The sequence below is a fragment of the Rhinoraja longicauda genome, chromosome 40 (assembly GCF_053455715.1).
Source record: "Rhinoraja longicauda isolate Sanriku21f chromosome 40, sRhiLon1.1, whole genome shotgun sequence".
Taxonomy (NCBI): domain Eukaryota; kingdom Metazoa; phylum Chordata; class Chondrichthyes; order Rajiformes; family Arhynchobatidae; genus Rhinoraja; species Rhinoraja longicauda.
In genome coordinates this window covers 1,510,270-1,525,203 of record NC_135992.1, presented here as the reverse complement: position 1 = coordinate 1,525,203, position 14,934 = coordinate 1,510,270, and the positions used below count along the sequence as shown (strand labels likewise).

The following is a 14,934-nucleotide window of genomic DNA, read 5'->3' as shown; positions in this document are numbered from 1 at the left end:
CTGAAAGGGGTGGAGATGGGAAGATGTGGCCAGTAGTAGGATCCCTTTGGAGGTGGCAAAAGTGTTGTGGATTATATGCTGTACGCGACGGCTGATGGGGTGGAAGGTGAGGACAAGGGGGACTCTGTCCTTGTTGCGAATTGGGAGGGGGAGCAAGAGCGGAGCTGTGGGATATCGTGGAGACCCTAGTGAGAGCCTCATCCATAATGGAAGAGGGAAACCCCTGTTTCCTAAAGAACAAGGACATCTCCAATGATCTAGCATGGAAAACCTCATCCGGGGCCCAGATGCAACCTAGATGGAGGAATTGGGAGTAGGGGATAGTCTTTACAGGAAGCAGGGTGGGAAGAAGTGTGGTCTAGATAGCTATGGTAGTCAGTAGGTTTGTAGTGGAAGTCGGTCAATAGTCTGTCTCCTGTGATGGAGATGGTGAGATCCAGAAACGGTAGGGAGATGTCGGAGATGGTCCAAGTGAATTTGAGTGCAGGATGGAAATTAGTGGTGAAGTTGATGAAGTGGGTGAGTTCTGCACGGGTGCAGGAGGCAGCACCGATGCAGTCGTTAATGTAGCGGAGGTAGAGTTTGGGGATGGGCCAGTGTACGCCTGGAACTGGGAAACATTTATATACTGAAGCGCTTGCTCTCTCTTGGAGTAGATGTATCCCGTGCTGTGCAGTCACACATTGGAGTACAGATCCTCCTGAAGTTATGAATGCCCGACTTATGTATGAGCGTTGGGAAGACCAGTGGGATGGGATTGGTGCTGCTGTTCCTGCAACAATTGGGCAGGGTCAGGCCGAGCGCGGCTGGGAGCACCGAGCATGGATTGTTTCCAAAAATAAATTTAATCAAATATTTACAATACTATGTGCAATACAAACGAATCCACCGCCATAATTCAAAGTCAAACAAATATTCTTAAAACAACTGAATATTAGATATCACAATCCTTGTTAAAGATACATTCCACCCCCTGCGGTGCCCAGTGGTCCTGGATATCGTCCAGGGTGCCCATGGACGGCGCGTGGTCCCTCTCCAACACCACCCAGGCGCGGATGAACCCCGGGAAAAGGGCAGGCAGCCGGCTCGGGCAGAGCACTCTTCCGCCTGGTGCCATGACTCGCGGATGGCCAGCTTGGCCAGGCCCAGGAGCAACCCAACCAGGACATCTCCGGCCCTACCCTCTCCCCTATGCACAAGGTGGCCAAAGAAGAGGATGGTGGGTGTGAAGTGCAGCCAGAAGGCAAGGAGCAGCCCCTTTAGATATTGGAACAGGGCTACAACCTCACACACTCCATGTACATGTGGAACACAGACACACACTCCATGTACACGTGGTACACAGACACACACTCCATGTACACGTGGTACACAGACTCACACACTCCATGTACACGTGGTACACAGACTCACACACTCCATGTACACGTGGTACACAGACTCACACACTCCATGTACACGTGGTACACAGACTCACACACTCCATGTACACGTGGTACACAGGCTCTTCCAGCCCGCAAAAGTGGCAGGCGGCTGACGAGTCTGAACTGGCATAGAAACAGGTTACATGGGACTCCTTTGTGTTACACCGCCCACCCCAGGTCCCCGATGTAAAGGAGAGAGTGGAGCACTGAGCAGACTCGCTGCTGGGTCGGCGAGGCCACAGGGGTCGGGGCTTCTCGCATCCGCTCGTTTTCCCACCGCGGCTGTTTCTGTGATCCTCTCCCACACAGTTTCTGTTCATTTTTAATTTGCAAATCATTCAGGTTATGAGCAGTTCTGAGGAACAGAACGCTGTCGTAACTTGAGGACTGTCTGTGCGTGTCACAGTTCAGCAAGACCTAGCTCTCATGGTCAGACACTCAATAGGAGCAATATTGGCTGAGTTCATGTCCGGTTAGGAATAAATAGATGAATTCATTAAGTTTGAGAGAAAGTATAGAATTATTAGCTGAATCTTGTGATTTATATTTCAGCTTTTTAAAGGAATGCAAAGATGTGGAGCTGTCATTCGGTGAGCTGACTGCAAAGTCGGATTTCTTTAAAGGGACCAAGAAGGGAACTCTTTACTTGACCCCATACAGGGTAAGTTTCTGATCACAGAATGATTCCAACCCCGCACTCAAAGTGTTGATCTGACTACAGATGTCTTCATAAAAGCAACTTCATGGAATTTTTTCAAATGTCAATGATGCAATTCGCATATTTATAGTTTGCCAGGTTCAAAGAAATTTAAACACAACTTAAAACATTTTCTATTCTATCTAATATGTCCTTAAACACAACTTCAAGGTGTGTTCCAAAGATTTGAACAAAGAAACATTCTCATCTCAGCCCTGACAAGCCATTCCCATGTTGAGGCATTGACCTCTGGTTCTAGACTCCCCAGCCAGGGAAAACATAACCCCTGAATGTATCATGTCATGCCCTGGAACCAATATGTACTTTTCAATGAGAAAAAAAGACACAGAGTGCTAGAAAAACTCAGCAGGTCAGGCAGTATCTCTGGAGAACATGGATAGACATTTCAGGTCTGGACCCTTCTTCAGACTGATTGTAGTAGTGCGGAAAATAAAAGAGTAATGGGCAGGACAAAGTCTGACAAGTGATAGATGGATACGGGTGGGTGGGGGGGGGGGTGCTTAGCATATGGTTGGACAGAGGCCAGAGAGGAAAAGACAAAAAGTATGAAATGAGGATAGAAGAAGTGCAAAATGTGAAGTCTGGGGAAGGAATATAGGTGGAAGGGAATGGGGGAAGGTGAAAGGGAAAAATGGATGTGCATGAGGCTGGGCAAAGGGAAGAGAGAGGAGAAACTTGGGTGGGGTATTTGTATGTTAGTTATCTGATATTGAGAATTCAATGTTCACACCTTTGGGTTGTAAGCTAGCAAGGCTTTCAATTAGATCTTCTCCTTCATAAACTCCAGAGTGTAGAGCTCCAGTTTGCTTAATCTCTTCAATCCCTCAAGTATTTATTTTCCTCATGGAAACAAAACAGTTGTGGCGCGTCGATAGAGGCCCGAAATAAAGGCAAGGAGCCAGGTATTTCGGGGACGTTATGTTTTATTATACCTCGGTTATCAGACGGGTCGAGTCTGCCGAATGGCTTCGCGCCCAAAACCTTGTCCTTATATACATGGTACCGGACCGCCTCCCTGGACTGGTCCATTCCCGTGCCGAGGGGTCGGTGTTAGTATGGCCCGACCCTTGGGAGCCGCCACAGGACCGCCCCCCCAGAACCGGAGGCACGAAACGCACTGGTGGTCGCACAACCCGACCGGACCGCGTACGGTAATCGGTCGACAGAGGGGCCGGCGGAGGCACAGTTGGAGGGACAGGTGGTGGGTCCCGGAAGGGTGAGCAACCCGCACCGGTTGGTCGATGTCTAAGTGGGCCGGCTTCAGGCGGTCAATTGACACGGCCTCCGGCCGGCCCCCCATGTCCAAGACAAAGGTTGTTTGTCCGTGCTCCAGCACCCGGTACGGGCCCTCACACGGCCTCTGGAGTGGCGTCCGGTGGGCGTCACGGCGCAGGAACACAAAGGTGCAGTCCCGGAGGGCCGATGGCACGTAAGGGCGGAATGTCCTATGGCGGGACGTCGGCACGGGTGCGAGCTTGCCAACTCGCTCTCGGAGGCGCTGTAGGGTAGATGAGGGCGGTTCCTCTCGCCCCGGCACGAGGGCACGAACTCCCCGGGCACCGTGAGCGGGGACCCGTAGACGAGCTCCGCTGAGGATGAAGCCAGGTCTTCCTTGGGCGCAGTCCGGATGCCCAGCAAGACCCATGGTAGCTCGTCCATCCAGTTGGGGCCGGAGAGTCGCGCCTTCAGCGCTGTCTTCAGCTGCCGGTAGAACCTCTCCACCAGGCCGTTTGCCTGCGGGTGATAGGCCGTGGTGTGGTGCAGCCGCACGCCCAACAGGTGGGCCATGGCCGACCACAGCTCGGAGGTGAATTGTGGCCCCCGGTCCGATGAGATGACCACCGGCACCCCAAAGCGAGCAATCCAGTGCGCGGCCAACGCACGAGCGCATGTGGCTGTAGATGTATCGGCCAGTGGTATGGCCTCCGGCCACCACTTGAAGCGGTCCACCACCGTGAGGAGGTGGGTGATGCCCCGGGACGGCGGGAGCGGGCCCACAATGTCCATGTGCAGTTGGTCGAAACGGCGGCAGGGTAGACCGATCCCTTGGAGTGGCGCCCGGACGTGGCGTTGAATTTTTGCCGTCTGGCACGGAATGCAGGTGCGGGCCCAGTGGCCAACCTGCTTGCGCAGACCATGCCACATGAACCGCAGCTGGAACTGGGCCTCCGCTTGGTAAAACCAAACGCGAGCCCGGGTGGTCCAGAAGGTCGGGAGCTTGATGGCTACCGCGTCGACAGCTGCGGCCTGGTCGGCTATCCATTGTTTGTCCATCCTAGTCTGAATGGACCGTCGAGGTCACCAATGTGGAGTGTCGATAGAGGCCCGAAATAAAGGCAAGGAGCCAGGTATTTCGGGGACGTTATGTTTTATTATACCTCGGTTATCAGACGGGTCGAGTCTGCCGGAATGGCTTCGCGCCCAAAACCTTGTCCTTATATACATGGTACCGGACCGCCTCCCTGGACTGGTCCATTCCCGTGCCGAAGGTTCGGTAGTAGTATGGCCCGACCCTTGGGAGCCGCCACACAGTATTCTTAATTCATTATCGACAGGACCCGGTGTATTGCAAGAAGATGTCGTTACTCTTCAACTCAAATCCCCTTTCAGTATACAGGTCACCCAAGATCTAGAAAGCATGTAGTTACGATGGGGAGGGTGCAGACGAGATTCACCAGCATGATGTGTCGGAAGGTCTGAAGATCGGTCTCGACCCGAAACGTCACCCATTCTTTCGATCCAAAGATACTGCCTGTACCGCTGAGTTACTCCAGCATATTATGTCTGTTCACCAGCATGATGCCTAGGATGGAGCAGTTCAATTGTGAGGAGAGATTGGAGAAGCTAGGTCTTTTGTGCCTGGAGTGGAGGAGGTTCAGAGGGGACAAAATGGAGGTATATAAAATTGAGGGTTATAAATTAAGGTACACTGTAGGAAGCTTGCATCCACATCAGAAGTAGATAGAACGAGCACATGAGGCTTAGGGGGGGGGATAGATTAAGAGGGGATGTGAGGGGAGGGCTTTCTTCTCCCAGAGAGCGGTGAGTTCAAGGAATACATCAAACCTGAGGTTCTCCCTTGACTGACCAGCTTTTAGGAATGTGCAGGAAGGAACTGCAGATGCTGGTTTAAACCAAAGATAGACACAATAAGCTGGAGTAACTCAGTGGGACAGGCAGCATCTTTGGAGAAAAGTAATAGGTGATGTTCGGGTAGAGGGTCTCGACCCGAAACGTCACCTATTCCTTTTCTCCAGAAATGCTGCCTGACCCGCTGAGTTACTCCAGCTTTTTGTATCAATCTTCAGTTTTTAGGAATGCATTGGAACAAAGTGTCCAAGTGTAGCTCATTAACTTTCTCTGGTTCCCGGAGTTACAATCACTTTCTGCGCATTACATGGTCTTGGAACTGTCCACCTGCTGCAGTGTCACACGCTAACTATCATCATGCCTGTGTGAGGTTAACCTGATAAGCAATGAGGCATCAACTACTGGCACGGTGGCGCAGCGGTAGAGTTGCTATCTTGCCGCGCCAGAGATCCGGGTTCGATCCCGACTACGGGTGCTGTCTGTACGGAATTTATACGTTCTCCCCGTGACCTGTGGATTTTCTCTGAAATCTTTGGTTTCCTGCCACACACCAAAGATGTACTGGTATACAGTTGTGTAGGTTAATTGGCTTGGGTTTGTATACTTGGTATAAGTGTACATTGTCCCTAGAGTGTGTAGGCGTTGTGTTAATGTGCGGGGATCACTGGTCGGTGCAGACTCTGTGGCCCAAAGGGCCTGTTTCCTCACTGTATCTCTAAACTAAACTAGATTTTATACTTGTTAATTTTTGTCTCGTTACTAATCTCGCTTCAAGTACCAGTTTTAATTCAATATACGCAATGAGTTACAACTTAAAGCAAATCCAATTTTAAAATGGAGAGAACTACAAGCTCATCAGTCAGATTAACCTAAATTTACCTTCAGATTTACATCACCAAGACTGAACAAGGTATTTGCAATCCTATAATGTTTTATAAATAGAAACATAGAAAATAGGTGCAGGAGGAGGCCATTCGGCCCTTCGAGCCAACACCGCCATTCAATATGATCGTGGCTGATCATCCTAAATCAGTACCCCATTCCTGCTTTCACCCCATGTCCAAATCTGTAACCAAATCTTCCCTCGCCAAATGGTTCCCACTGTAGGCACCACACGCAGTGGGCACTGCAAACTGCTGACGTATGGTGTGTTTATCTTTTACAAGTAATGTTTGATATAAACAACCATGATGGTGATCAGTCACTGCTGCACTAACTGCTTTCAGCTGGGCGTGTGCGAATGACTGAATTTTCCAGGCTGAAGTGAGTTATGGGGAAATGGAGACAGGCTGCCACTACCCATTGCAACTCATTACTCTAATTACAAGCGCTGGGTGGTGCAGCGGTAGAGCTGCTGCCTTTCAGCTCCAGTCCCAGGTTGAATCCTGTCTATAGGTGCTGTCTGTACGGTGTTTGCACGTTCTCCCCATGACTTGCGTCGGTTTTCTCTGAGTTCTCCCTCACTCTGAAAACGGACAGGTTTGCAGGCTACTTGTAAATGGTCCCTAGTGTGTGTGTGGGATTGTTAGTGTGCTGGGTCGGCGTGGACTCAGTGGGCCAAAAGGCCTGTTACCCTGCTGTTTCTCTAAATAAACTAAAGCGCAGGTCTGTAGGTATAAGGGAGCACCAGATCTGGCTGCAATGAGTCTGAGCACTGCACCATAATTTACAGCGGAGATTTGCACTTGAAGAAGAAGCCCCTTTGTCAAGTACAGCAGACTATCTGGCAAAAACACCCGCGAAAAGGAAGCAGGAAATGGCAAAAGGGCAGATTTCCTTTTTGAAATTTCCTTTCCTTGTAATGAGGCGTTGTGTTTTCATTGTGATGCACAAACAACTTGGTCCGATAATTTGTCAATTGTCTTTGCAGTCATTCTACCTGGAACTAGTGTATAGAGAGCCAAGGGACAAAATAGTCTCCACTCCATTGCTGTTTCCTATATCTCTGTTCATTTGTCGGGGGAAATAAATTGAAACATAATCTGCAAGCTATTCCCAAATTCTCTTCTTGTTTCAGATGATCTTTGTATCAAAAGGGAAGGACCCAATGCAGTCATTCATGATGCCCTTCTATCTGGTAAAAGGATGTTCTATTGAACAGCCAGTCTTCTCAGCTAATTACATAAAGGGCACCGTTCATGCTGAGCCTGGAGGTATGTGAATTCATGAAAGGTTCAGTTCAGAGCTGTCACTATTATTCTAGCAAGTAAGCAGGGAATGGAGGGATATGGATCATGTGCAGCGAGAGGTTATTTTGGTATTATGTTTGGCACAGGTATTGGCTTTTTCCTGAGCTGCAGTTCTTTATATTGTATGTTCAATGTAAGCTGGATATGGAAACTGAAAGGCAAAAACAACGTGTAACATCACGGATCTTACCAGTGACTCAGTTATGTTTCAGATTAACTGACAGTGTGAGTAATCTCCAATTGCCCTTGAATCTCAAAGGCAAATTGTTATCTGAGATTTTATGGGCCAGGAAAAATCATGTCAATTTGTGATTATTAGTAAATCCAGCAGAGATCAGAAGAAAGTTCATTTCCCCCACATTGGTCAAATGGAGTTGTTAAAGGTTCATTTGATATTGATATTTGTGGACAAGCATGTAATGTCTATGTAGCACCAATGTGGAGAGCAAAGTACATACATGTTGTAACAGTGTACTGCAATGGTGTAGAGGTGTTAAGCAGCTTTGTTGATGAATGGGATGTAGCATTTAAACCTCACTCTGGGCTGAAGCAAGGCCACCAGGGAGGGTTCATGCTATCTCATTCAGCTGATGGTGGTTGCAAAGGGTGTGGATCTCACTGTTGGCAGCAGCTGACGAAGCTGGCTTTGGAGAACGTGACAAGGACAATGGCGGCACGGTGGCACAGCGGTAGAGTTGCTGCCTTACTGTTCCAGAGACCCGGATCCTGACTACGGGTGCTGTCTTTGTACGGAGTTTGTACGTTCTCCATTTGACCGCGTGGGTTTTCTCCGGGTGCTCCAGTTACCTCCCACACTCCAAAGACCTACGGGTTTATAGGTTAATTGGCGTTTGTAAATTGCCCCCAGTGTGTAGGATTATGCTAGTGTACGAGGTGATCGCTGGTCGGCGCTGAAGGGCCTCGTTTCCATGCTGTATCTCGAAAGACTAAAGACATAGAGAAACCCCTCCTCATTACAAATTGTAGAGATTCTGTACATAAATTCATTTGTATGGTATTGAGGATACTTTCTGGTTGAAAAGTTACTAAAGGGGGATTAGATATACACTGATGAGCCAGAACATTATGACGACCTGCTAATATGCTGTTGGTCCTCCGTGTGCCGCCAAAACAGCGCCGACCGGCCGAGGCATGGACTCTACGAGACCCCTGAAGGTGTCCTGTGGCATCTGACACCAAAACATTAGCAGCAGATCCTTCCATGTCCTGTAAGTTGCGAGGTGGAGCTGCCGTGGATCGGACTTGTCGATCCAGCACATCCCACAGGTGCTCAATCGGATTGAGATGTGGAGAATTTGGAGGCCAGGGCAACACCGTGAACATTTCATCATGTTCCCCAAACCATTCCCGAACAATTTGTGCAGTGTGGCAGGGCGCATTATCCTGCTGAAAGAGGCCACTGCCATCAGGGAATACCATTGCCATGAAGGGGTGTACCTGGTCTGTAACGATGTTTAGGTGGGTGACACGTGTCACATTGACGTCCACATGAATGGCCGGACCCAGGGTTTCGGAGCAGAACGTTGCCCAGAGCGTCACACTCCCTTTGTCTTCCCACAGTGCATTCTGGTGCCATCACTTCCCCAGGTAAACGGTGCACACATACTCGGCCATCCACGTGATCTAAAACAAATCGGGACTCAACGGGACCAGGCGATCTACTTCCACTGTGCCAAGGTCCAGTTCCGACGCATTTGACGGTGGACAGGGGTCATCATTGGCACTCTGGCCGGTCTGTGGCTACGCAGCCCCATACACAGCAGGGTGCGATGCACACATGTATTGTGACACATTCCTCCCGTCACCACCATTAAAATTTTCTGTGACTTGTGCCACAGTCGACCTTCTGTCGGTTCGGACCAGACGGGATAGCCTTCGTTGCCCTCGCGTCCAACTGCCTGTCGCTGGTTTGTGGTTTGTCCCTCCTCGGACCACTGTCGGTAGGTACTCACCACTGCTGACCAGGAGCATCCCACAAGCCTTGCCGTTTCAGAGATGCTCTGACCCAGTCGTCTGGCCAGAACAATTTGGCCCTTGTCAAAGACGCTCAGGTCTTTACTCCTGCCCATTTCTCCTGCATCCAACACATCAACTTCAAGAACTGACTGTTCACTTGCTGCCTAATATACCCCTCCCCTTGACAGGTGCCATTGTAACAAGATAACCAATGTTATTCACTTCACCTGTCGGTGGTCATAATGTTTTGGCTGATCGGTGTATATGCATTTAGATGGACATGGCTGATTAGGGATAGTCACCACAATTTGGTACATAGGAGATCGTGTCTCACAAATCTGATTTTTCTTTGGACAAAAAAGGTTGATGAGGGCAGAGCTGTAGATGTGCATATAGATTGCACATGGCAGGCTGCTCGGGAAGTTTACATTGCATGGGATCCAAGGAGAGCTAGTTGACTGGATATAAAATTGGCTTCATGGAAGGAAGCAGAGGGTAATGGTGAAAGGTTATTTTTGGGACTGGAGGCCTGTGGCGAGTGGTGTGCCTCAGGGTTGGTCGATTGCTGTTTGTCATCTATTTGTCATGATTCGTAAGTTCGCAGATGACACTAAAGTGGGTGCTATTGGAGATGGCGAAGATGGATGTTAAACATTGCAGCAGGATAGTGATCGGTTGGGCTGGTGGGCTGAGGAATGGTTAATGGAGTTTAATACAGAGAAGTGCGTGTTGTTGCATTTTGGGAAGTTTAACATGGGCAGGACCTTAACAGTGAATGGTAGGGCTCTGGGGAGTGTTGTGGAGCAGAGGGATCTCAGAATGCAGGTACACAGTTCCTTGAAAGTGGCATCACAAGTAGATATGGTGGTCAAGAAGGCTTTTGGCACAGTGGCCTTCATTGGTCAGAGTATTGAGTATAGAAGTTGGAAGGTCATGTTATAATTGTACAATGCACATTGGTGAGGGCACATTTAGAATATTGTGTTCAGTTTTGGTTACTCTGTCATCAGAAAGATGTTGTTGAGCTGGAAAGGGAACAGAAAAGATTTACGAGGATGTTAAATCTTTGCCCAGGTGTTAAAGATTTACCCAGAGTAGGGGAATCGAGAACCAGAGGACATAGGTTTAAGACTAGTGTCGATGGGGCATGTGGGTCAACATGGGCAAGTTGGGCCGAAGAGCCTGTTTCCACGTAGTATGACTCTATAAAACAAAACTTCCTTTAAACCTTGAATATAGTAAAATATCTCAAAGCAATTCATAGGAGTGACTCTCACACATAATTTGACACCAGGTTGTCAGGAGTTCAGGTGCAAGATGAGGTCAAAGTAGAGGAGGAGAGGCCCTGAGATTCAGTAAGGCAATTCAGAGCCAAGTCCCAGAGCAACTGAAGGTGGAACAAAGGATATTGTGGATTCACAAGACCAGAATTAAAGACAAGTGGATGTCTGACAATTGCCATTCAAGATGAGGGGGTAAAAAAAGGGAGAGATTTGAATCGATGAGAACTGTAAAAAATAAAGCTTTTGCCAAACCCGTAGTTATTTTAGATTAGCAACCATTGGGGTGATGCATACATGAGTTTTGTTGCCGTTTAGGATATAAGGAGTTGTGTTTCAGATGAATGAGTACAAACCCCCAGATGTGTGAACTGAACTGCCAGGGTAACATTGAGCAAAGTGCAGAGGCTTTTATTTGGCCCTTCAGGAAATAAATACAGTGGTGGAAATGTAATTGAAGAAAGGAGGATTTTAAAAAATAACTGATTTTTTTGATTAACAATGTCTGTCTGTGCGAATTATAACATGAACTCTCTTTGCCTGCAGGTGGCTGGGAAGGTCAGGCAGCATTCAAGTTGGTTTTTAACAGTGGAGGGGCCATCGAATTTGGTCAGCTGATGTTCAAAGTGGCTCAACAGGGTAAGTTCAAAATAGCCACACCTGATCCTACCCACAAGGCCATAGTCCTTTGCAATTGTGAGGGAAAATGTTAACTTCGATAGAAGCATTTTCAAACACAGTTTCAACACTTCCATTGGAAGTCCAGGCAACTGAACCATCCTATCAACAACTGGAGAGCGGTCCTGAGATACGATCTGCCTCATTGTATCCCCTCGGACTATCTTTAATTGGACTTTACTGAACTTTCATCTTGCACTAAACATTATTCCCTTTATCATGTATCTGTACACTGTGGATGGCTCGATTATAATCACATATCGTCTGTCCGCTGACAGGTTAGCCTGCAACAAACTAAACTATACTAAACTAAAATGGTTCCGCATATTCAATGTGGACAAGGCAACCAAAAGTACTTCTTCAAACTAAAATCCATATATCCTGCCAATGAAAGTAATTGGGAAAAATCGAACATAGAATGTACATAAAGTTTATTTCAATTCGCACCGGACATGCACTGCAATAGTTAAAAAGAGTGAAAGGGCTGCAATGAGTTAGATTGGGAGATAGGGAATAAAACCTTATCAGAGGTCAGTTCATGGGTATATAATAGGCGGGCAAGAAGATCTTACTGAATCCGGTGGTACATGTCTTGAAGCTTTTGGATCTCTGCCCAGAGTGAGAGGGGAGAAGAGAGAATGATTGGGATGTGAGTGGTCCTTAATTAAAGTGGTTGTTTCCCCAAGACAGTGTGAGATGTATAGGAAGGAACTGCAGATGCTGGTTTAAACCGCAGATAGCCACAAAGAGCTGGAGTAACTCACCAGGTCGAACAGCATCTCTCGACCCGGAACATCATCTTTTCCTTTTTCTCCAGAGAGTTACCAGCTGAGTTACTCCTTTTTGTATCAGTCTTCAGTGTGAAATGTAGATGAAGTGGATGTAGGGGGGGAGGGCTGGCTGGTTTGCATGGTGGACTGGGCTGCATTCACAACTCCCTGCAATTTCCTGTGACCTTGGGCAGAGCATTGCTGTACCAAGCTGTAATGCAGGTGGGTAGAATGTGTGGGAAAGAACCGCAGATGCTGGTTTATACCGAAGATAAACATGAAATGCTGGAGTAACTCAGTGGGTCAGGCGTCATCTCTAGAGAAAAGGAATAGGTGACACTCCGGTTTGGAATCCTTCTTCAGATTGAAAGATAGAGAGAGCTCTATCTTCCAGTCTGGATAGAATGTGTTCAATGTGCATCTGTAGAAATTGGTCAGAATCATTGAAGACATGCTGAATCTCCTTAGACTGCTGAGGAAGTAGAGGCATTGGTGGTTTTCTTGGTCATGGCTTCAGTGTGGTCAGGCCAGGACAAATTGTTTGTGATAATCGTTAGTGAGCCCAACTCGGCCATACCAACCAAGTTGCCTTGTATATGCTCCTTCCATTTGTCTGCATTTGGCCCATATCCAAAATAGACACAAAATGCTGACCAGCGGACATAGGTTTAAGATGAATGGTAAAAGATTTAATAGGAATCTGAGGGGTAACTTCTTCACACAAAGGGTGCTTGCTGGGTGTATGAAACGAGCTGCCAGAGGGGGGTGGTTGAGGCAGGGACTATCCCAACATTTAAGAAACAGTTAGATGAGTACATGAATCGGACAGGTTTGGAAGCATATGGGCCAAACCTGGACAGGTGTGACTAGTGTAGCTGTGACATGTTGGCCGGTGTGGGCAAGTTGGGCCGAAGGGCCTGTTTCCACGTTGTATCCCTCTATGGCTCTATTTACACCTAATATCCCCTCTATGACTCTATTTACACCTCATATCTACTGTTCTGATGAGAGTAGATATTGCGGGAATGCAGACAGTCACAAAATGCTGGAGTAACTCAGCGGGACAGATAGCATCGCTGGAGAGAAGGAATGGGTGACATTTCAGGTCGAGACCTTTCTTCAGATTTTGGCCCATTTCCTTTGACTTCTGTTAATAGATGATTGTTGGACTTAGTTTAGTTTATTATTGTCATGTATATCAAGGTACAGGGAGGAGCTTATTTGCGTACTATCCAAAAAAAACAGTACAATCAAGCCATCCGCATTGCATGGATAAAGGGTACAACATTTAGTGCATGATAAAGTCTAATAACATCTGTCTAAAGGTAGTTCAAAGGTCTCCAGTGAGGTAGATGGGAGGTCAGGGCACCACTCTAGCTGGTGACAGGACCGTTCAGTTGCCTGATAACAGCTGGGATGAAACAGTCCCTGAATCTGGAGGTGTGTGTTTTTAAATCTGTACCTCTTTCCTGATGGGAGAGAGGAGAAGAGGGAGTGTCCGGGGTGAGACAGGTCCCTGCTGATGCTGGCGGCCTTACCCCGGCAGCGTGGAGTGTGGACGGAGTCAGTGGAAGGGAGGCAGGCTTGTGTGAAGGTCTGGGCTATGTCCACAATTATCTGCTATTTCTTGCAGCTGTTCCAAAACCAGGTTGTGATGCATGTCAATAAAATGCCTTCTACAGCACATCTGTATGCGTTAGTGAGGGTTGTTGGGGACATGCCGAACTTCCGAAGCCTTCTAAGGAAGTAGAGAATTTTTCAACTGATTTTAAGAGACTTCATCTGTTCTTCCTTAAACACTGTTTTAAAAGATGTTATAAAGAGAAACAATTCAATGAACCTGGTACGTTTTCAGTGAGGACTGCCAACAGCAGCAGATGAGTGGACGTACTGGGACGTGAGGTCCCAGTGAGGGTACGAGAGCCCTGGGGAGTGCAGAAGGCCCAGGGGAGTGTAGAGTGGGGCAAAGGGAATGTAGAGTGGGGCAAGGGGAATAGAGGGAGTGGGGCAAGGGGAATAGAGGGAGTGGGGCAAGGGGAGTGTAGAGTGGGGCAAGGGGAATGTAGAGTGGGGCAAGGGGAATAGCGGGAGTGGGGCAAGGGGAGTGTAGAGTGGGGCAAGGGGCGTGTAGAGTGGGGCAAGGGTAGTGTAGAGTGGGGCAAGGGGAGTGTAGAGGGAGTGGGGCAAGGGGAGTGTAGAGTGGGGCAAGGGGAGTGTAGAGTGGGGCAAGGGGAGTGTAGAGTGGGGCAAGGGGAGTGTAGAGTGGGGCAAGGGGCGTGTAGAGTGGGGCAAGGGGAGTGTAGAGGGAGTGGGGCAAGGGGAGTGTAGAGTGGGGCAAGGGGAGTGTAGAGTGGGGCAAGGGGAGTGTAGAGGGAGTGGGGCAAGGGGAGTGTAGAGTGGGGCAAGGGGAGTGTAGAGTGGGGCAAGGGGAGTGTAGAGTGGGGCAAGGGGAGTGTAGAGGGAGTGGGGCAAGGGGAATAGAGGGAGGGGCAAGGGGAGTGTAGAGTGGGGCAAGGGGAGTGTAGAGGGAGTGGGGCAAGGGGAGTGTAGAGTGGGGCAAGGGGAATGTAGAGGGAGTGGGGCAAGGGGAGTGTAGAGGGAGTGGGGCAAGGGGAATGTAGAGGGAGTGGGGCAAGGGGAGTGTAGAGGGAGTGGGGCAAGGGGAGTGTAGAGTGGGGCAAGGGGAATGTAGAGGGAGTGGGGCAAGGGGAATGTAGAGGGAGTGGGGCAAGGGGAGTGTAGAGTGGGGCAAGGGGAATGTAGAGGGAGTGGGGCAAGGGGAGTGTAGAGTGGGGCAAAGGGAGTGTA

General features: G+C 48.7%; 1 protein-coding gene across 1 annotated transcript in view; it reads left to right on the top strand.

Annotated features, from left to right (window-relative positions):
* Nucleotides 1-14,934, top strand: part of wbp2nl (WBP2 N-terminal like) — a 46,441-nt gene that overhangs the window by 16,868 nt on the left and 14,639 nt on the right. Inside the window, exons 2-4 of the mRNA XM_078430754.1 lie at nt 1,977-2,085; nt 7,250-7,385; nt 11,225-11,317. Coding sequence (XP_078286880.1) covers nt 1,977-2,085; nt 7,250-7,385; nt 11,225-11,317 — 338 coding nt within the window. The remainder of the gene's footprint in view (nt 1-1,976; nt 2,086-7,249; nt 7,386-11,224; nt 11,318-14,934) is intronic.